General features: G+C 38.9%; 1 protein-coding gene and 1 long non-coding RNA gene across 2 annotated transcripts in view; one reads left to right on the forward strand and one right to left on the reverse strand.

Annotated features, from left to right (window-relative positions):
• Positions 1-21,364, forward strand: part of CA10 (carbonic anhydrase 10) — a 541,322-nt gene that overhangs the window by 68,053 nt on the left and 451,905 nt on the right. The window contains exon 2 of the mRNA XM_031011537.3: positions 16,961-17,035. Within this exon, the coding sequence (XP_030867397.1) occupies positions 16,961-17,035 (75 nt within the window). The remainder of the gene's footprint in view (positions 1-16,960; positions 17,036-21,364) is intronic.
• LOC134758517 (uncharacterized) overlaps positions 1-21,364 on the reverse strand; it is a 67,943-nt gene that overhangs the window by 6,079 nt on the left and 40,500 nt on the right. Inside the window, exon 2 of the long non-coding RNA XR_010133776.1 lies at positions 61-130. This is a non-coding gene — a long non-coding RNA (uncharacterized lncRNA). The remainder of the gene's footprint in view (positions 1-60; positions 131-21,364) is intronic.

The raw sequence follows: 21,364 nt of genomic DNA on the forward strand, positions 1-21,364 counted from the left end.
AATTAAACTTTATCATAAGTGTCTACGTATAGAGGGAAAAAAAACAGTATAAATAGTCACCAGCTATCTGAGACTTCAGGCATCCACTGAGGTTCTTGGAACATAATCCCCTGCAGAGAAGGCAGGAATACTGTAACACAAAAGAGAGTTGATGTGAATTTAATGAGTCAATACATATATAAAATGCTTAGAACAGTGCTTCCTATAAAAGCTATTTAAATGTTAGCTATTTTTATTTCTTCTCTTGGCTAACTTTTGGCTGCTAAGAAAACCTTGGAATCCAACTCAAGTCCAAGACCTAATGCCAGCCCACCCTTGGTCCCTGTGGTGACACTTTCACACATTGTACACTCACCAAGACCAGCATCTTTTCATTGAACACCATAGTAAGTGTACACATAGTGACACAAAAACTCAGTTAAGGTCAATATTGGTGTTTTTCTTGCACACTTCTGTAATCTTCCTATCCTATCTTTTTGACCTTGAAAATTAGAGCACAATATTTGCATCAGCAGCATGTGGAACGTTTTCTGTGTCTGGTTTTGCCCACCTTTTGAAATTCGTGATTACATGATCCTGCCTGTTCCAAAGGAAGTAGAATTGTAGCATTGTAGCACTGTGAAGCATTAGCCTAATGATGGAATTGCTTACTTTCTAAACAAAGCATAATCTGTGAAACCTGGCCACCATGATGAAAGCATTTTATTGTCAGATTTATATATAATCTATAGTGTATTTTTCACTTCTGTGCTTGGGAATTTTTTCTTTTCTGAAAGTTAAGGATGTTGTGGCTCTTACAAATGGCATCTGCCTCGCCTGTGATTTTAAAAAGTGTAAGGGTTTTTTTCTTTTCATTTCTTGCTTTTGTAATCATATGCTGGCATGTAACATTTATAACAAAAATACGGTGTTCTTGGCATTCTCAGAAATTTGAGAAAACCTATTGTTTGCGGGGGAAAATGCCTATTTTGAAGTGCGTTTTCCTTTGTTCCTTGAAAGATTAACTTTTAGAGGGGGATCTCAAGGAAAGCAGTTCCTATTGGTTCATTCTTTTCATTTGTAATAATCTGTCTTTGATGTACAAAGTGAGTAGATCTTGAGGTTATGTGGTAGAGTGCTGGAGGTGAATAATGGAAGAACAAAAGGTGCTTACTGTAACTTGTGACCCAGGAGCTTGCCAAACTGTTCTTCCACTCAATTTTCCTATACAGGGTGCACATCCTCCTCTAGAGTCACTTTTCTATAAGCCAACAAGACGATCTCATTGTTACAGATTTCTTTGGTAGAAAGACTGCATGTGATATTTAAAAACTTTGGAGTTTGCTGACTACTGAACTAATTATCCTAAATAACTGAATTCAGATGTTCTGTTTAGCTGACAACTAATTCTTCCTTTTATGACTTTTTTTTAAACTTTTTTTTTTAAGTTCAAGGGTACATGTGCAGGTTTGTTACATAGGTAAACTTGTGTCAGGAGGGCTTGTTGTACAGATTATTTCATCACCCAGGTGGTAAGCCTAGAACCCATTTGTTGTTTTTCCTGATCCTCTCCCTTTTCCCCACCCTCCATCCTCCAATAGGCCCCAGTGCATGTTGTTCCCCTCTATGTGTCCATGTGCTCTCATCATTTAGCTCCCACTTGTGAAAACATGTGGTATTTGGTGTTCTGGTCCTATTACTAATGATAATGGCCTTCAGCTCCTTTTAAAATCCTTTTGTATGTAGTTGATAGAGCAGCAATTTGGTCACCAGAGACCTCATAGTGTTGGCTCCTACCGTTAACTCTTCTGAAAGTTTTTATTCCTCTAGGACTCTGTTTCCCCATCTGATAAATAAGGGGGGGCATAAAACACTGTCTTAAATCTCCCTTTCACATGTATAATTCTATGTTGTATTTTCATTTTTCTGAACATGCTGCTTCATATTTAGGAGAAAATTAAATGTAATTAAATAATTTGTGTATAAGATAATTATAACTTATTATATTCAATATGTTGTAATACAACTCATTCCGGCAGCTATTCTCACTGTATAGAACAGAATTGAAGACAGCATAGGGAGTCGTGTTGAATATTTGCTGTTGAAGAAAAGTTATTCAGGGAAGAAGGAACCATTCTCCATACCTTCTACCACTCAGCCTTTAATTCCTCTAATAAGCTTATTTTCTTGACATTTGCCTCTTTTTGTCTAGCATTTAAATACAAGGAAAGGGGCCAGGTGCGGTGGCTCACATCTGTAACCCCAGCACTTTGGGAGGCCAAGGCAGGAGGATCACCTCAGGTGAGGAGTTTGAGACCAGTCTGGCCAACATGGCAAAACTCTGTCTCTACTAAAAATATGAAAAATTAGCCGGGTGTGGTGGCACACGCCTATAATCCCACCTACTCAGGAGGCTGAGGCAAGAGAATCACTTGAATCCAGGAGGCGGAGGTTGCAGTGAGACGACATCAGGCCACTGCCCTCCAGCCTGGGCAACAAAGCAAGACTTTGTCTCAAAAATAATTAATTAATTAATTAAATACAAGAAAAGGTATCTGGGTCATCAGGTTTCTAGCAATTGTGTCTTCTGTAGCCAACTGAGTTGTTTGTATTGACTTATTGGCTGGCAAATGATGAGTAAGAAAGCAGGGGAAAGAGATAGGTTGTAGGAGGATTGAGAGAAGGTGCACATTCTGGATTTCATTTAGGCAACAAACACACAAGACAAAATATGGGTCAATATGTGGATAATTTGGTAGAAACCTAAATGCCCTACAACAGTCTTCAAAATGGCTAAAGCTGCATGTGGAAAAGACTGCTAAGTGTAGAGATGATCACATAATTTATCATCTAAACTGGGACATCTTTGAGACCCCATTTTATAACAATATTGGGCCAACAAATGCAAATAGAATATTCTAGACAAATTAGAAGTTATAACCACTCTGGCTGCATGTTCTCCAAAAAATATTTACTCCTCTTCTTGGTCCATTTTAAGGGAGTGGAAAACTTTCAAATTCTCTTCAGTGTCATTGTGTGTGAGGGATTCTACAAGACTTCCCTCAGTTCTATCCAATCCAACACCACTGTGTAGTCCACAGCTGGACTACATTTCCCTAGCCTCCTTTTACATTTAGTTGTATTAAAGAGGCCAAGTTCTAGTCAATGAAATGTGGGCAGAAGTAGTGAATATTATTTCTAGGTTTAAGCCAGGAAAACAACTTTTGAAAAATCCTCCACGCTTTTTTCCATTCTGGCTTGACCTACACAGCATAGCGGCCTTTGAAGTCTTGTATTGCAGATAGCAGAGCCACAGGACAGAAGAAACCTGGGCCCTGACTTGGAGAGCTATATGCCAATCAGGAAAACCAGTTTGGAAATTTATATGTATGAGAAATAAACTTGTACTATGCCATTGAGATTTTAGAGTTTGCCTGTTATCGCAGGTAAACTAGCATTGTCAACACTATCATTATCTTAATTTGTATATTGCATACACTGTAGCCTAGAATATATTAAAGACATCCCCTTATTTCTCATTGCACTGTAAACCACTCCAAAATAAAGACCTAGAATAAGTATGCAAACATAATGAGTATGTTCTAAATATTAATATTTTCTGGATTTGATTGAATTGAATCATATCAAATTGGACTGAAATGAAATAAATTGTATACAATATGGTAAGAAACTTCAGAGATTATAATAAAGCTTTCTTTTATCTGGAGAAACCACGGAAGGTTTTTAGAAGGTAGTGTTTGAGCAAACACTTGAAATATTGGTTTACTTTGGATATACAGTAAAGAATATGATATTCCAGTAAAAGTCAATAGTGTGAGCACATGGCAAACATCACCAAGAGCAGATAGTTCAGTCTGACTAGGGTTGGTCAGTGAGAAACAAATGTCTAAATTTACTTCAGTCCAAATACATTTACAGGGCACCTATTCTGACAGGAGGACAATCTCATGAAGAGGTGATTTAAGAAAAATATATATGTTATAAGTAAATGTATATAATAAATGCCATGAGAGCACAGAGAAAAGGTGCCCAAAGGAGATGGGATGTGTTTTGGAAAACAGGTAAGTTAACCACACCATACAGTTTGTTGAAAGTTTCATTGGAACACTTGCACATTATCGTGTAACCAATAGGGAGTCATTGAAGGGCTTTGCAGAGAGACTTGAAAGATGGTCAATGAGTTTGGACCTGGATTTGTAAATAGTTGGTAAATGAGCTTCATAGGAAGACTCTGTGCATGTCTTTCACTGCCCCTCAAAAGTGGAAGACGACATGGACACAGTGCTGCTGTAAACAGGAAACATAATCATGCAGGAGGTGTGAAGACCGCAGCAGGGAGCATGGATGGACACAGGAGTCCAGTTATTAGGCCACTATAATTGGCCATTTAAGTAATCACTGAGGGCCTTTGTCTAGGATCTGTATCTAGGCAGTAGAAATGTGAAGGAAAGAATGGATTAGAGCTATAGCAGAAGTAGAGTCGATGTCTTCACTCCGTGGGTATTGAAGGCAAGTGTGTATCAGCTAGGATTAGTTTCAGCTATGAGTGATGGATAAGTCTAAATAAGATGGAGATTTATTTACATCTTATAAATGTAGGCCATGCAGGGATCCCAGCTCTTTCTATCTTGATGCTGAAAATAAGGCATTTGCATGATGTTTCAGGATGGCTATTTGAAGTCTAGCTATGATGTCCACATCCCGACTTGCTGGAAGAGGTGAGGAGAGGCATAGCATTTTCTTTTAGCACTTCCTGGAACTCTTATACATTTTCTAACATCTCATTAACCAGAACTTATTCACATGTCCACACCTACCTACAAAGGAGATAGGGCTATATAGTCTGTATTCTGTGATGTCTTACTAAAACCAGAGTTTTCCTTGTTAAGGAAGAAGGGGAAATAAATATTGGGAGATTTAGTAGCACTGTTTTTGCCACAGGGGCAGAAGACAGTTGTGATCATGAGGTCCTGGAAAATAGCAGTATTCTAATTAGTAGGCTGCTGGAAAGCTTGCATGGAACTGGAATGAAAAATCCAGGTGGGGAATATAAATTTGAGAATCATCCTCATTGAAGTAGCAGCTGAGATAGGGATGGTCCTCAAATCTCCTCAGATACAACTCTCCAGACAATTCAAGTTCCAAATTTTAGTTTGGTCTTGCTTATTTATATAATGAAACTCCAGTTTGGCTTGTGTGGAAAGCCCAGGTATGGTCATAATTCACTGGCTCTACCACTTATAAGTATGTGACAGCACCTGTCATATAGTGCACGCTCAGCAAATGCTGTGCGGATCAGAATCAGAATGAAGGAAAAAAATATGTTGAGCTATGATATATATAAAAAATAAATCTGCCCTGGCCTTTTCCTATGGTTTGCATGTGGCTTTATGTCCCACCATGGCAAATTGACTTAATAGGTCGTTTCGCCTACTTTTCTACCGGGCATTGGGCTTTCTCTGGGCTTTGTCCCAGCAAAGACCACATGTTTCCTGCATGAGTTCCCTGAATCAGTTGTTTTCCTGCTGCAAGTCTTATATTCTGTTCCCCAAGTTTCTTCAGTGACTGTACTTTGACTCACAAATGGCGCGAATGTCCTCAGAGGCTCTTAGAGTCTTTTTTCAGTCAGGGAGGGCTATTTTTTTCTTCCACAAGTTGGCTCACAATTTAGAGGAGTTTTCTTGGTAACTAAAAATAGACTACCATTCAATCTGCAATCACAGTATTGGGTATCTACTCTAAAAAAGAAATCATTACATCAGAAAGATAACTGCATTCATATGTTTATAGCAGTACTGTTCACAATAGCAAAGATATGGAATCAACATAAGTCTCTATCAATGGGTAAGTGCGTAAAGAAAATGGGGTATATCCATGCCGTGGAATACTACTCAGCCATAAAAAAGAATGAAATCACATCTTTTGCAGCAACATGGATGGAACTGAAGACCATTAGCTTAAGTGAAATAACTCAGAAACAGAAAGTCAAATATCACAAATACTTATAAGTGAGAGCTATAAGCTATAAATGTATACACATGGACATAGTAGAATAATAGACATTGGAGACTTGGAAGGGTGGGAGAGTGAGGGGGATGAGGGATGGGAAATTCCTTAAAGAGTATAATATACCCATTAAGGTGAGGGTTACACTAAAAGCCTAGACTTCACCACTAAGCAATATATCTGTATTTTAAAAACTGCATTTGTACTTTTTAAATTTATACAAATAAACATTTTTAAAAAAGAGATGAAATAATTTGCCCAAAGTGACACAATTCGTAGCAAATTTGTGATTTAACCCCAGGGTGCCATGTATTTTCCATCATTTCACACTGCCTCCCAAACCAACAATTCTGCTGGATTCCTTTCTTTTCATTGCATTTAGCCTTGCTGAATTCAAGCTTAAGAGAGATACAAGGAGATTTTAGTCTCATTCAGAGATTTCAGCTGTGATAGAAAGTTTTATGTGACATGAGATTAACCCCACAATTGACTAGCCCATTGATTTTAGGAATTACCAATAGTTTATTTCCAATTGTAGTTTAAAAATGGAGTTATTATATCAGTATGCTCCTAGCATTCTGAATATAGCACATACACATTTTCCTTATTGCTATGATTTATGGGAGGCTGCATGAACCTGGGCATGGACTTGTACTCTTGGGATCTGAAGTTTCATCCATCTGTTTAAAAACATAAATACACTCTGCTACAAAAAGGAGCTACAATATTTACAGAGAATAAATCTATACCTGATTCCAAACAGATAAATAATAGTAAAAAATATGGAATAGATTTCTATGAAATGTCCATCTCATGAGCTGATGACAGAACAGATTCATTCATTAGACTAATGATGCTTCTTAAGTTGCCTATTTGTCAGAAGTCAAAATTATATTTAAATGGTTAGCATTATTTTATTATGTAGTTATCCTGAAAGTACCACCAGAATTTTCCTTTGAGAAATAATAATTTATACTTTTGTGGCAACGCAGATTGTTATAACATTTTTTACAAAGTAACTCAACATATATACTTCTGTCCCTTCACTGTGATTTTGGCTCACTGTGCTAAAGAAAGGTCCAAAAGAGGATGAGCGAGGGAAGCTTTGTACCTGAGAAGGTTAAGTGCAGTATTCAAACAACTAGATAACCAATAGGGAAGGAATAATTGGTAAATTATGGCATAGCTACTAAAAGAACTAGTATCTGTACATTAAAAATAAGAATGAAAAAACAAGACATAATGTTTGGTGAAAGAAGCAAAATTACAGCTACCCTCTTAAAATTACAGAGATTAGAGGTAATCTTTTTGTCTCTTTTCTTTTGTGTTCCACTATTATTGAGTTACACTCTTCTTTGAATTCTAAGGACCTTTTATCATTAAACTTATTCCAAGGAAATCATAGAGGGTAGTCATCAGAGTGAATATTTCTATAAAACTTGTAAATAACATTTATAAATGGAGGTTCACATGTCATTCTCCCTTTCCTAGATTTATTAAGCAAATATTTGTCAAACACTGTGCCAGTGTACCTACGATATGTGTTGCATTATGGAAGACAAAGCACAACATTTTTACCCTTGAGACAGCTTTAATTTAGTCAGGGAGAGAGAAGTGATAGCAAAATATATGTTAAAAATATACAAAGAAAGTGTTGCAGCCATGAGGAGACTGAAGATGCTCCCAAATTACTCCCTCAGTCTCCCTGGTCATCTCAGTAACTGTCAACATCTAGTCACTCAGAATAAAAAGGGTGGGAGTTTTCCTTGATGTATGGTCTTCAACTTCTCTCATCCAGTTCGTTACCAAGTCTTATGCATGCTTCATCTAAATCTTACGATGTTCTCTTTTCACCAGCACTGCCCTAGTTGAAGCCACCACCACCTTTCTCCTGGGCCACTACTTACACTGTCCGGCCTCATTTTTAGCCTGCCTCTCCCCTGTATCTACTATTATCACACCTATTGGCCACTTTTAGTTTTCTTAAAGAAGCCAAACTTATTTCTGCCAACTTTCAGTCTTTGAATCCACCTGAAATACTACCACTGCTGATCTTCACGAAGCCTATTTTTTTTTATTTAAATCTCTGATTAAGTGTCATAATTTCAGAGACCATCACTGTCATACAATCTCATATGTTCTTCTAGTCACTTTACTACCTCACCCTCTATATCACAGAGTACTTTTCTCCAATTTTATATATTTGAATTCAGTTCTTTCCTTTTCTCTGTCTCCCTCCCGGAGAATGTATTAGGTTTACGCAAAAGTAATTGTGGGTTTTGCTGTTAATGGTTTTGCCATTACTTAACAGCAAAACCCACAATTACTCTTGCGCCCACCTAATAACTTCATGGAAAACAGGAACTTTGTACCCTCAATGCTTAGAATACTTACTGACAATCATAGGTACTCACTAGATGTTTCTTGAATTAATAGGAATGGCAAATGAGGAATAGACACTAAAGTTCTGAAATTCAGGGAAGTTAGGGATTACAGTAGAGTTGGAATGATCAGTACACCTTTCTTGAAAGGAGTGTGAATTGGAGAGGCTTTGAGAATTGAGTAAGACCAGGTCAATAAAAAGTAGACAAAGAGGGAATTTCGGGGGGAAAAAGGGCAGAGTGAAGGTGTGGAGAGAGTAATAAATGTGGTATGCTTGGGGACAGCAGGAAGAATGACTCTTGTAAATTTTATGAGAAATGATATTAAATGTGTGGTAAACCCAAATTGCAGAAATTCTAGAATACTAGGCTGAGAATTAGCCATAATAGGGACTTTCCTCTTGATGATTTTCAACTCTAGTTACCTTTGAGCTTCTCTGTTTATTTTTTATTTTTTTAATTTTTATTTATTTATTTATTTATTTATTTATTTATTTATTTATTTTTGAGATGGAGTTTCGCTCTGTTGCCCAGGCTGGAGTGCAGTGGTGCGATCTCGGCTCACTGCAAGCTCCGCCTCCCGGGTTCACGCCATTCTCCTGCCTCAACCTCCCGAGTAGCTGGGACTACAGGCGCCGGCCACCACGCCCGGCTAATTTTTTGTATTTTTGGTAGAGACGGGGTTTCTCCATGTTAACCAGGATGGTCTCTATCCCCTGACCTCGTGATCCGCCCACCTTGGCCTCCCAAAGTGCTGGGATTAGTGGCGTGAGCCACTGCACCTGGCCTTGAGCTTCTTAACAATAGTATCATGCTAAGCATTTTAGATGAAAGTAATACGGGCTGCCCACTATCAATATTTTTTTCTTATCTCCCAACACAAATATAATTTTGTCAGCTTGCTTAGGTCTGGTCTAACATGCAAGGTGATTCTAGGTCATACCCATCTTCTCTTCTTGGAAATAGTCACTTTGTCACCCATTAGCCAGTTCAATTCTCAATGTTCTGAGTGTCCTGTCTAGTTTGTATGGCAAGTGGGGTTTTCGCATAGGATGGAGAGATAGAAATGAGTTTCATCCTGTCTCGCGAATTCAGGAAAAGCAAAGAATGACAGAGATGTAAATAGTTCCAGGTATGACACATCTTCCCCTTTGCTTTTAAATGAAACACATTGTGCTAAATAAAAGTGGGTTTGCTAAGGCTTTGATTTCCCTAGGCAGGGTGTCAGCTCCTGGTACTCTTCCATCTGTCAAGCACGTGTGGGCCTGTCAACCAACTTGAAACCACTTTTGTCCACATTCCCACTGACCACAAATATAGGCGTCACACCCACAAGTCTTTGGATAGAGACTAAAACCTCCCAAGGATTGTGTGAGCTGGACTGCAAGTTGGTATAATATACAACTTCACTACCACATTTATCAGGCATTCACCCAATATTTTTCTGGCACTTATTATGTACTAAGATTTTGCATAAATAATGGAATGTGTTTTTTTTTTTTTTTTTTTTTTTTGACAGAGTCTCGCTCTGTCGCCCAGGCTGGGGTGCAGTGGTGTGATCTCTGCTCACTACAACCTCCATCTCCCAGGTTGAAGCGATTCTCCTGCCTCAGCCTCCCAAGTAGCTGGGACTACAGGCATGTACTACCACACCCTGCTAATTTTTGTTTGTGTTTTTGTTTTTTGAGACGGAGTTTCGCTCTGTCGCCCAGGCTGGAGTGCAGTGGCGCAATCTCGGCTCACTGCAAGCTCCGCCTCCCAGGTTCACGCCATTCTCCTGTCTTGGCCTCCCGATTAGCTGGGACTATAGGTGCCCGCCACAGCGCCCGGCTAATTTTTTATATTTTTAGTAGAGACGGGGTTTCCCCGTGTGAGCCAGGATGATCTCGATCTCCTGACCTCGTGATCGCGTGCCCCGGCCTCCCAGAGTGCTGGGATTACAGGCGTAAGCCACCGCACCCGGCCAAATAATGGAATTTTAAAATAAGATATATTCTCTGACCTCAGGAAGGTTACGGTTAGGTGGAAATGAATGATATGGAAACAGATAGTGTGGGGCACTATCTAAATATTAGAATGTAGGACCACACATAATACAGAGAGTGCACAGAAGAAAAATACCTTCCGGGTGTTGTAAAAGTCAAGCACCTGAGGAAGGGCATTATCCCCGTTAGTCTAGTGAGTGCCATGCAGCTCAATGGGGCAGTCATTTATGTTTCTTCTGATGATCCATGCACTTCTCAATGTTCCTGCTTCCCACTTAGAACACAGAATTGGCCATGCAAGGAAAGAAGTGATGTCATGGATATGCATCCAATGTTAGAAGTACTTTTTTACCTTCCAATTTATGTTGTTTCCTGGTCAATAGACTTGGTACCTTCCTCCTTGAATTACCTCCTCCAGTGGAGAAATGCAATTTCTGAGGGAAACAACCATTCACGGCTTCTACCATTACATTAAAATGAAGTAACCATAGCAGTGTATGTACTCTGCCTCTCCTCTATATCTGGCTTCATCTTTGCCAGTTGTAGACCACTTGGCACAGGTATAAATTGTACTGACCCAGGGCTTGGAAGCTCATTTTTGCAATGTGTGTGCTTATGGTTTGGTATGTTTTGACTGATGGTGGAGTTTTATTAAGCAACATCCCTTCACCAACTGGATCCCTTTGTGAGGGCTCTTCTGTTCCCTATTGCACCATTTCCTTCCCCACCTCAACTGTGCTATCTCAGATGTTGCTTTTAAGTCTTGTTTCCCACCAGGTCAAGAGACCACTGTAATTTCCAAATGGAGGTATTTCGCAGTTATGTTTTCTCTGAACCTAAGTTAGTTAAATTAGTTGACTTGGAGCAGTAAGCTCTGTTAATGATAGGGATTTACTCACAGGCCAGATCACATCATCTTTGGGAAGTTTTAGTCTGGATCCAAAGACTTGTTCGTGTGATGCCTGTATTTGTGGTCAGTGGGAATATGAACATAATTTTTTAAGTTGGTTGGCAGGCCCATACTTGCTTGAGAGAGTTTATGGACTTGTGGGAAGAATAAAAGGGGATCAAGATATTGTTCAGGTCTTTATTGACTGGTTCGAAAAACCCAGCATGGGTTGTAGGCCTTGTTTAAATAAAGCTCCACCAGCTTTGGTGGTTTAGCCCAATGGAAATCGGGTGGAGAGAGGGAAATATTCAATTTTATGTAGATGCTGGTGACCAATTTCAGATCTGGAAAAGATTTAGTATGATAGATACCTTCTGCAGTACATACTGATCAGATACCAGGCACATGTAATTAGAAACCCATATATTTCAACATTCTGGTTTTTTTTTTTTTTTTTGTAAAGTATCTCATTTCTGAACATTTAAGTAAGAAACAGAACTGGATAACAAAAATCTTTTAGATCCAAGACAGGACTGAGCAAACTATGGCCTACAGATCAAATCCAGCTCTCTGTTTTCATAAATAAAATTGTACTGGCACACAGCTACACCCCTGCATATTGTATACGGCTGTTTTTGTGCTACAATGGCAAAGTGGAGCAGTTGGCATAGAAATAGTATGGGCTTCAAAGCCTAAAACATGTATTATGTCGCCCTTTATGGAAAAAATTTGCTGACCTCTGTTTTAAGACCCCAACCTCTTATAAGTGAGGTTCCCTTCTCTGTGCAAGAAGGGATCACCAAAAGCCTCTGTTCCATCCAGAAAGTTGCAAAACACTTTGCTCTTTCTTCATCCCCAACGATGACTTCTTCAGCTATCCCATTCATTCAGAAGTAGAATTATCTAAGATAATTCTGCTCACTTGTATAAGAAGCCATTGGAGCAATGAACATTGTTTCTCAAAATTCTGAGATTCAGAGTTTCCTTTGGAAAATCATCAGTTCTCAAACTGCCACAGTGAAAAATAAACCGAGAATAAAATTGAAATAGATTTTTCCTTGCTATGTATATCTTTTCCTCTGGCAGTGATGACAATTTTTATTGTCAACACAATTTTCTTAATTAGACACCTGGATTTTTCCCAGGGGCTGGTTGCACTGCACATTAAAAAATTCTGATCCATACCTAGGCAAAGAGGAGCATAGAATGCTGTAAAAGCTCAGGCGGCTCTCTGTTCACCTGTTTGCTCTGAGGAATTCTCAATCAGCTCTTCACTCACTTCAAATCACATGTAAACAACAACAAGATGACTACCAAGGATCTGGTGGGAGGCGTTAAAATAAGAATCCTGTATTTCTCTAGGAGATCCGTCTATAATAAACTTCTTGTAGTACTGTGGCAGAACTTTAAGTGAGGTACCTTTTTAAATGTGCCATCCCGTCTTTCTAAGTTACCAAACAGTATGAGGCCAGCCTGAGCATCCAAGGGAATTTGAAAACGTTACATAAATCATCTTTATTTTCTTCAGTTCTAGTCTGCAGCCATTAAATTTTGTAATTGATAGACATCAAATGGGCTCTTCCAGCTGAATTGATTTTTGGAGGGTGAATTTGGTTCTTCACAATGCACATCAAAGACAGCTAACAGGAACTCTGCAGTTCTACTATTACAATAGGCTTTATTCAGATGGTCTGATTGTCTTATTACCTGCTAAAATCTTACATAGTTCTGCTTCTGAATGGATGTGATAGCCAAAGAAGCAATGATTGGAGATGAAGAAAGAGCACAGTGTTTTGCAACTTTCTGGATGGAACAGAAGCTTTTGGTGATAATCTTGTCAGTTCCAATACTCTTACTTACCCAGGGGCTTCTTTCTTCTTCCTTCTAGATAGATGTTTCTTAAATTGATATTTCAGTTCAACTGATAGGTTGTCCTTAGAGGGGAGTGTGGAAGATATGCACATGTAAGAAAGAGAGATAAAAAGAGGGACTAGGAATGCATCTAAAAATCTGAGAACCTAGTCATCTTACTCAGGTTTTATTAGAGTTAGCTTTCCCTTTTTTGCCGTCTTGACAACACGCATGTATGCTTTCTCTTTTTTCCTTACTGCTTTATCCCTTGTAGAAATGAAAGTTTCTTAATGATATGGTCAAATGGCAGGAAAGAGTAGAAAAAATATTTGAACATATAATGGGGTGGCAAATGTATTCCATATGACACTACAATTCAGATAGATGGAGAAAGATGTATCTTTTGTCTACTTAGACAAAGCGCTATCCTCTAGTGTTCAACATACTGTTGCATTTTATCCTCTTTTAGCACATGTAAGTACTATAAATAGCACCTTTAGGTCAGTGACTGTCAATAGGGATGTCACCGTTTCTGGGGGAATATTTTGGAAATGGGTGAGGGCACTTAAGATTGTTATAATGAAAGAGTGGCAATTAGCAACAACTAAAGGGGGACAGAGATGCTATGCTCTGCAACATATTAGATAGTTAGAAACAACGATAAATTATCCCATGTCCCAACAGACATTCAAGTGATTGGAAAAACTGTTTTATTTATTTCACCCTCCAATCAAACTCCATTTTGCATATGCACACAAAGCATGTCTTACAAAGTTTTATTATACCTGGTTCTTTAGCAATGCAAAGATCATGTAAATCAAGAGAAGGTGGTACTTAATTGTGTTCTAATCTTTCCCAAGAGTTCACTATTTTGGAAAACCACATACCATTGAGAGAAATGCCACTTGTGGATTCTGGAATCTCTAATATAATACGAAGTTGTTATTTGTGTCTGTGTTAATTAAGCATCCAACTTCTTCGTTTTATCTTCTAGTGCACCATGCCCAGGTATTTACATATTGAAATATATAATATTTTGTTTTACATTATGTTCCTTGTATTTCCCCCTTGTATTATAGTTAAAGCACTATATTGATTATATTGGTTGTTTTTCCTTTTGAAATTATGTATGTAAATTAGCACTCAACAAATTTTTTCAGTAAAGAGCCATGGAGGAAACATTTTAGGCTTTGTGGGCCAAATGGCCTCTGTCATAACTATTGCACTCTGCCATTGTAGTGAGAAAGCAACTCTAGAGAATATGTAAATAAATATGTGTGGCTATTTGGCAATAAAACATTATGGACACTGAAATTTGAATGTAATATAATTTTAACATGTCAAACATTTTTTTCAACTCTTTTTTTTCAACCATTTAAAAATGTAAATTCATTTTTAGCTCTTGGGCAGTACAGAAACAGGCAATGGGCCATATTTGGCTAGCAGGCACAAGTTTTCCAATCTCTGTTCTAGTGTATCATACTCAAGCATTTTCACATTGAAATATATATTATTATAAATTACATTTCTTTTATTTATAGTTAAAGCACTACATTAAATTTTTAAAGTGATGTGTAAATACTGTAAAAATTTTTTTGTAAAATAATTAGGTAAAAAGCTTAATGTAAAACAAAAATTGAGTGCTAAGTGGATATTTATTTGGGGTAATGAAACACATGCAAGATAATGCAGCTTCCCCAATGACTGTCTCGTGGAATAAAGAGAGAAGGCTGGATTTATGGTTTAAATTGTTTGATGACAGTCAGTAATGCTGACTGGATAAAACTTGGTGTGAGTTTTTATAAAACTCTGAAGTTTTTGCCTGTGATAAGGAAAACCAGTCCTGGCTTATCTCTGATGCAAAGCTGTTGGGTGATGTTTATAGTTCAATGCTTTTAAGATCTTAGAAACATGCATTTTTCCCAGGCTTGAGACATTTTACATGTCTAGCAGAGCTAGGCTGAAGTTTAGTGAATTATCAGGTTTGGGGTTTGGTTTTCTTGTTGTTGTTTTTTAGTAGGTTGTACTGTCTGTGAATTTTATTTAATTATACTCAAGGTGAGCATTACAAAGTAGTTGTTTCATAAGAGGGCCATTAGATATCTGATCTCACAGGTTTCTAAGCCTTTGGAATTCTCCTCTGGCTCCTATGATGACTGTCTAATGAATTGGGGGAGAAGGAGGGTGAGTCAGGCAATACCAAGACCCAGAGGAAGAATCAGAACGCTTTCTGAACTCTAGAGAAATGTTGTCTACCCACTTGGGGAATTTTGCAGCCATATCCAAACCTTGATTTGGTTTCTTGGCTTGGTCGGGTTTAAAGACCTCCTGGTTGACTTCAAATCTCCTTGTCTTTCCCTGGTGCTGCAAATTCCCAGAGTCTCAGTTGAATCTTCCGCCTGACTCCCTGGTTGGACAGAACCTTTCTGGCTTCTGCTTTGAGGTGACTTCCTCCTTTGCCTGTTGTCCCAGAGCAGATGCATTGGCTTCCAACTCAGCTGACCTCGGGATCTTCCTCAAGGGCTATGGAAATGTCTGAACTCTATCCACACCACAGGGGCAATAAGAATACCAGGAAATCCAGGATACTTTGGTGTGTCCATGCCTGAGATTTGTGCTGGGCAAATTTAAAGGCGTTATTTTTTCCAGAGTCTTAAATAAGCTCTTTGTCTCTCTTCTATTTGTTTTTAAAGTCCCCTAAGCCCACTGTCAGTTCCAGAAGGAGTGGGCTTCAGTTTCACTCATCCTATGTCAGAAAATCTCCTTCAACCACAAAGATACAAGCCTCAGGGCTCTTAATATCATAGGAAGAAAAAGTATCTTCACTATACTATAAGAAGAGACTTGAAGCTAAACAGTCCAAGCTTATCTGGAAACTAGAGAAATCTAGTAAATCTTCTCTCTATGCAAAGCCTTGCATTCAAACCCATTGTCTTATACCCATTCTTTCTAACTCAGAATGATGAGTCTTTTCCCTAGAACTTTGAAGAGGTAGGCTGGAAAAAAACCCCCACCAGATTTAAAGAAGAAAAGAAAAAAGTTAAGATTTAACATTAATAGTAGCCAAATTACAAATATGATTGATGCACTTATTTTCTTCCAATGTGTCTGGGAATTGAAATATGAATGTAGTTTAATAAAGAGATAAGCATAAATTTATGTATCATGTATACTTTGGGGTTTGCATGCATGTGTAATGGCATTGCCCCAATTCACTTGTCAACTGTCATGAATTCAAGGGTTTCCCTGAGGTCATGTCAGCACGAGCTTACAGATCTCCACGATATTTTCCAATATCTTCAGCCCTCTGCCCTTTTTGCCTGTGATGTCAAAAACCTCCACCACAGTTATTTATATTCTTGTTTTCATTTTCCTGGGACCTAAGGAAAGCTGGCTGGGTATACCTTTCAGCCTTCCAGACTGGCTCCCTCAGCAAACTTCAATCTCTCCCAAAACAAGGGTTCCATGGACATACATGGATGGGATCTGCCTACTGTCTCCTCAATTTCAGCAGGAGCACTGTGTGTGTGTGTATGTGTGTGTGTGTGTGTGTGTGTGTGTATGGGGAAGATGATGAGGACAGGTAGCAGGGGACTTAAATACATAATTACTATCTCTTTAACATCAATTAAAATATCAGAGAACTTTCAATAAAAATTTTTTTATATTTACTGATCAATGATCTATTTGAAAAAAAAAAAAGGGAAGGGAGAAGGAAGGTTCTGTTGTAGTATGACTTTGGAGTAGAAAAGGATTATTTTATGGGTATTCACCCTTCTTACTCGGACAGCCGGGACACAGTGCTTCTCTACTATCATCTTAATCTCTCTTCTTTGCTTTTCCTTTAGCTCAACAGAATTCACCAAAAATCCATGAAGGCTGGTGGGCATACAAGGAGGTGGTCCAGGGAAGCTTTGTTCCAGGTAAGTACACATTAGTTATTTAATTTATTTATTAAAAACAATTAGAATGAAAGCTAGCATTATTTCCAGGATTTTACATTGCAAAAGGTGAGGCAGTCTAATTTATGTGTGCAATGAATACTCCATCAAGACAAAGTTTGTTAAGTAACGGGCAATTAGAGTACTTTTTTTTCCATCTGAGCCTGCAGTCTCAATGTCCTTCAATCTATAGGATGCCCTCAGGGGCAGGGGGATGGATGATTAAGGGCCGAAGCTGTGTCTGCTGACATTTGGTTAAGTGAGGAAGAGCTATTTCTTAACATTAATGAAACAGGAACTATGAAAAGACTGACCATGGCAATGGAGCTGCTGGAACACATGCTGTCACTTTAGCAGCATCCATGGCCAGGACTTAGCACATCGGGCCAAGTATCAGCTAAAAATACCAGGTAAAGTGGATCCTGTCAGCATGGGGGCAGAGGACAGAGAACTGAATACAGATTAAAGCAAGGATTATATTATGACTTTAGTTCAGAAGCAAGGTGGAGGGTCCCTGTGTCTCCTCCCACTACTCTTACCTTCATTATGGTCCTCTTGCTTTTAATGGTCCTCTTGCTTTTGCTGCTTTAGTAAAGAGAGGCAAGAGAAAAAGCAAGCAAAAGGCAAGGATAGAAGGGAAGGCAGGTGACATATTTCAAAGTATTTTTAACTGCTCAGATGTGAGAATAAGAAATAAAGCTCTCAGCAGGAGCCAATGTGCAATATCTACTCAGGCACTGAAAACAGAGGGCTGGAGATGTCAGTTGAGGTCTCTGTAGTTGGTGGCAAATAGAAAGAGCAGAGTCCCAGGTCACCTCATTCATTCTTGGCTTCTATGTCTTCTTTTCCTGTCCTTCTGTAGAGTCTATTACACCAGCTGTGCAGAGCTAAGCAAGTCACAAAACCCCTCTGAGCATCATTTTTCTCATTTGTATGATGGGGCAATTATAAGTACTCGTGAGGCTTTGCAGTTGGAGGAAAGCAGGCATGGTAAGGGAGAGTGGGTGACCCAGGAAAAAGCCAACTGGCTGCCAAATAGCCTCAGAAATGAATATTATTAACTTCATAAATTTACTATGGCACATCTATTCTATGGCCCAGTGAACATAGAAACCGAACTTGATTAATTCATCTAGAAATGACCAGGTTTCTAATGATATAACAATTTCATTGGCACAAGCTATGTTCATGTGAAACAATATTGACAAATGGCATTCAATACTTACAATTGAGGATGTCCCTTTTAAAGAAATAGAATGTTTGCATACTTTTTTCCTAGGAAATCTGTTATATTCAAGTTATCTCAGAAGTTACATTTATAATTATATTCTTGTACCTTGTGAGTATGGAATTAGAGAAATAAAGGGTATTCTCTCCAGGTAATAAGAAGTCTTGCTAAGTTAGTACAACCTGTAAAGAGAACATCCTCTGTAGTGATTGACATGCCCATGGGTAAAACTGGGTGGTCACTGCAAAATGTTGTGTGTCTGCCTCACATTTTTCGATGTTTTTTTCTCTGTTGTCACATTCTTTCTTTAATGTGTTCAAGGCCCTATTTTGAGTTGGTTGTTGCTTCTAAGACAACCACAGGAAATAATTTTTATTGTCCCCTTACATGTTGATATAAAATAACTTTTCCTCACTCTCAAATTTAATTGAGATAATACGTGTAAACCTTACTACATGGGAAGCAGTAACATGTGCAAGTGTGATCATGGCCTCTGAAGTCAGAGTTGATGGGACTTGAGTCTGGGTTCTGTGGTTTCTTGTTGGTAGGACTGTCAGCAAGTTACTACCCACCTCAGCTCCCTGGGTTCTTCATCTGTAAAATGGAGATAAGAACTAAATCAGCCTTGTGAGGTTTGCTGAGGATTAAATTGCATAATGGAGGTAATGTGTGTATGGTCATGTCTGGTGCATGTTGAGTCAGTATATGTCAATTGTTGTTGGTATCTGCTTGAGAAGAGGGAGACAATTACAAACTGGATAGTGTAATAATTTGTGTAAGGGTTTCTCAAGATGCCTGAAACATGGGGGATGCTTGAATTTATAAGGTCAAGGGTTTCTACACAGTGGACAACTAAAAGATGACTTCCTCATCCTCTGAATTTAACAGGTCTAAAGCCTTTTGTCTTTCTGGTAGAGAAGATTGGTATCTGATGATTCCCTTTCTAAACTTTTGGGAACTCCAACTCTGTTGAAAAGGATAAGAGTCATGAGAATTTGTGGATTAAGCAACTGAACCTGGGGCTCTAACATCTGACTCCAGATGACCTACTTTATCTGAGTGGGTACTTGTGGCAAACAATGGACCCCTTACCTCTTATTACTTGACTATAAAGTTAAGAGGTTCTTCAATTTGTTACTGAGATTTTTTTCAGGTTATGGATGTGTGAAATAGGAGAGAACTTGATATGACTGAACTAGTTTTATCGTCCCATAAGTTCCTCACTGAAGTGTCTAGAAATAATAGTCAGTTGGCATAACAGTTGTGAATCTGTGACTTCAACAAAGCTGTGGTGGATAAAAATATATGAGCTCTATAACAATGGTGAGTACAAGGTTAATTCAGCACACAAATGCCCCACTTTGGTCAGTTCAATAGCATTTATGGAGTACCTACCTTGTGCTGAGCACCAAGTTTGGGTGGTTAATAAACAGGTAACTGACACATGATTCTTACTCAAAGGTGAGCCTACAGTCTAAAGGGGAAGATAAGCCATAAATCCATGACTCAGGGTAACAAGGGCTCCAACAGGGTTTATACATGTAAAGGAGGCAACACAGTATTGGGATTCTGCCTGCCTAAGTGTTTAACAGATGTTGTTTACCTGCTCAAATCTATGCCTTCCTCTGACCTTACCCACAACTAGTGTCTGTCTTGCAGGCAGAGCCCTGACTATGCTTGCACATTCGCCCTCCATACCATCATATACTCAGGGAAGGAGCCCCTTACCAGCCCCAGAGGGTTACTCTTGGCTGAGATTTATACCAACAATGGTGATTCTGGTCTCTTTCTTCTCAGTAATTGGTTTAGACATTGTGATGGCTAATTTGATGTGTCCATTTGGCTAGGTACGTACCCAGATATTAGACCAAACATGCCTGGATGTTGTTAGGAAGGTACTTTTTAAGACCAGATTAACATTTGCATCAGTAAACTTTGAGTAAAGCAGATTATCTGTATAATATGTGTGGGCCCTATCCAATGAGTTGAAGGCCTTAAGAGAAAAAGACCAAGGTCCCCAAAGAAAAAGGGAATTCTGTCTCCAGAAGCCTTAGGCCAGGAGCAGCAATATCAACATTTCCCTAGGCCTCCTGCCTATCGGCTTACGCTGTAGACATCATCCTTGCCAGCCATCATGTGAGCCAATTTCTTAAATAAATCTCTCACTGTCACCCCATTCTGTTGATTATCTTTCTCAGGAGAACCCAGAGTAATACATTAATATAGACATGCATATGTGATAAACAGTTCTATTCATGCCATGTAAGGAGAAGCCTTCTGAATAAACTTGGGTACAAAAGACACACTAAGATGGCAAAATGGAGAGATGAGAAAAACCCGTATCTTCTATGGCTCACTTAAGGGTTGAATTCACCATGGAACTGCCTCACCACTTATTGTGTTAAGTGATGTAACAAACTTCTTACTGCTTGAGCCACTTTGAGTCAGACTTTCTGTCACTTGCAGCCTAAAGCAGTCTTCCAGGGCCAGGCATCTCACTACAAGGCTAAAGGAAGAAAGGAAGTTAGAACTGGGTCTTGACAAGGTTCAGGAGTACTCAAAGTGGAGAAGGGTGGTAATGTGAGGAATATTTGACAGCACAGGCAAAGAGGGATTGTATTAGTCCATTTTCATACTGCTTTAAAGAACTGCCTGAGACTGGGTAACTTATAAAGGAAAGAGGTTTAATTGACTCACAGTTAAGTATGGCTGGGAGGCCTCAGGAAACTTACAATTATGGCAGAAGGCAAAGGGGAAGCAAGATACCATCTTTACAAGGCTGCAGGAAGGAAAAGTGCTGAGCAAAGGGGGAAGAGCCCCTTACAAAACCGTCAGACCTTGTAAGAACTTACTATCATGAGAACAGCATGGGAGAAACCACCCCAAGATCCAATTACTTCACCTGGTCTCTCCTTTGAAATGTGGGGATTATGGGGATTATAATTCAAAATGAGATTTAGGTGGGGACACAAAGCCTAACCATACCATACCACTTTGGGTCCCTCCCAATCCTCATGTCTCTGACATTTCAAAACCAATCCTGCCTACCCAACTGTCCTGCAAAGTCTTAACTCATTTCAGCA

The sequence above is a fragment of the Gorilla gorilla genome, chromosome 4 (assembly GCF_029281585.2).
Source record: "Gorilla gorilla gorilla isolate KB3781 chromosome 4, NHGRI_mGorGor1-v2.1_pri, whole genome shotgun sequence".
Lineage (NCBI taxonomy): Eukaryota > Metazoa > Chordata > Mammalia > Primates > Hominidae > Gorilla > Gorilla gorilla.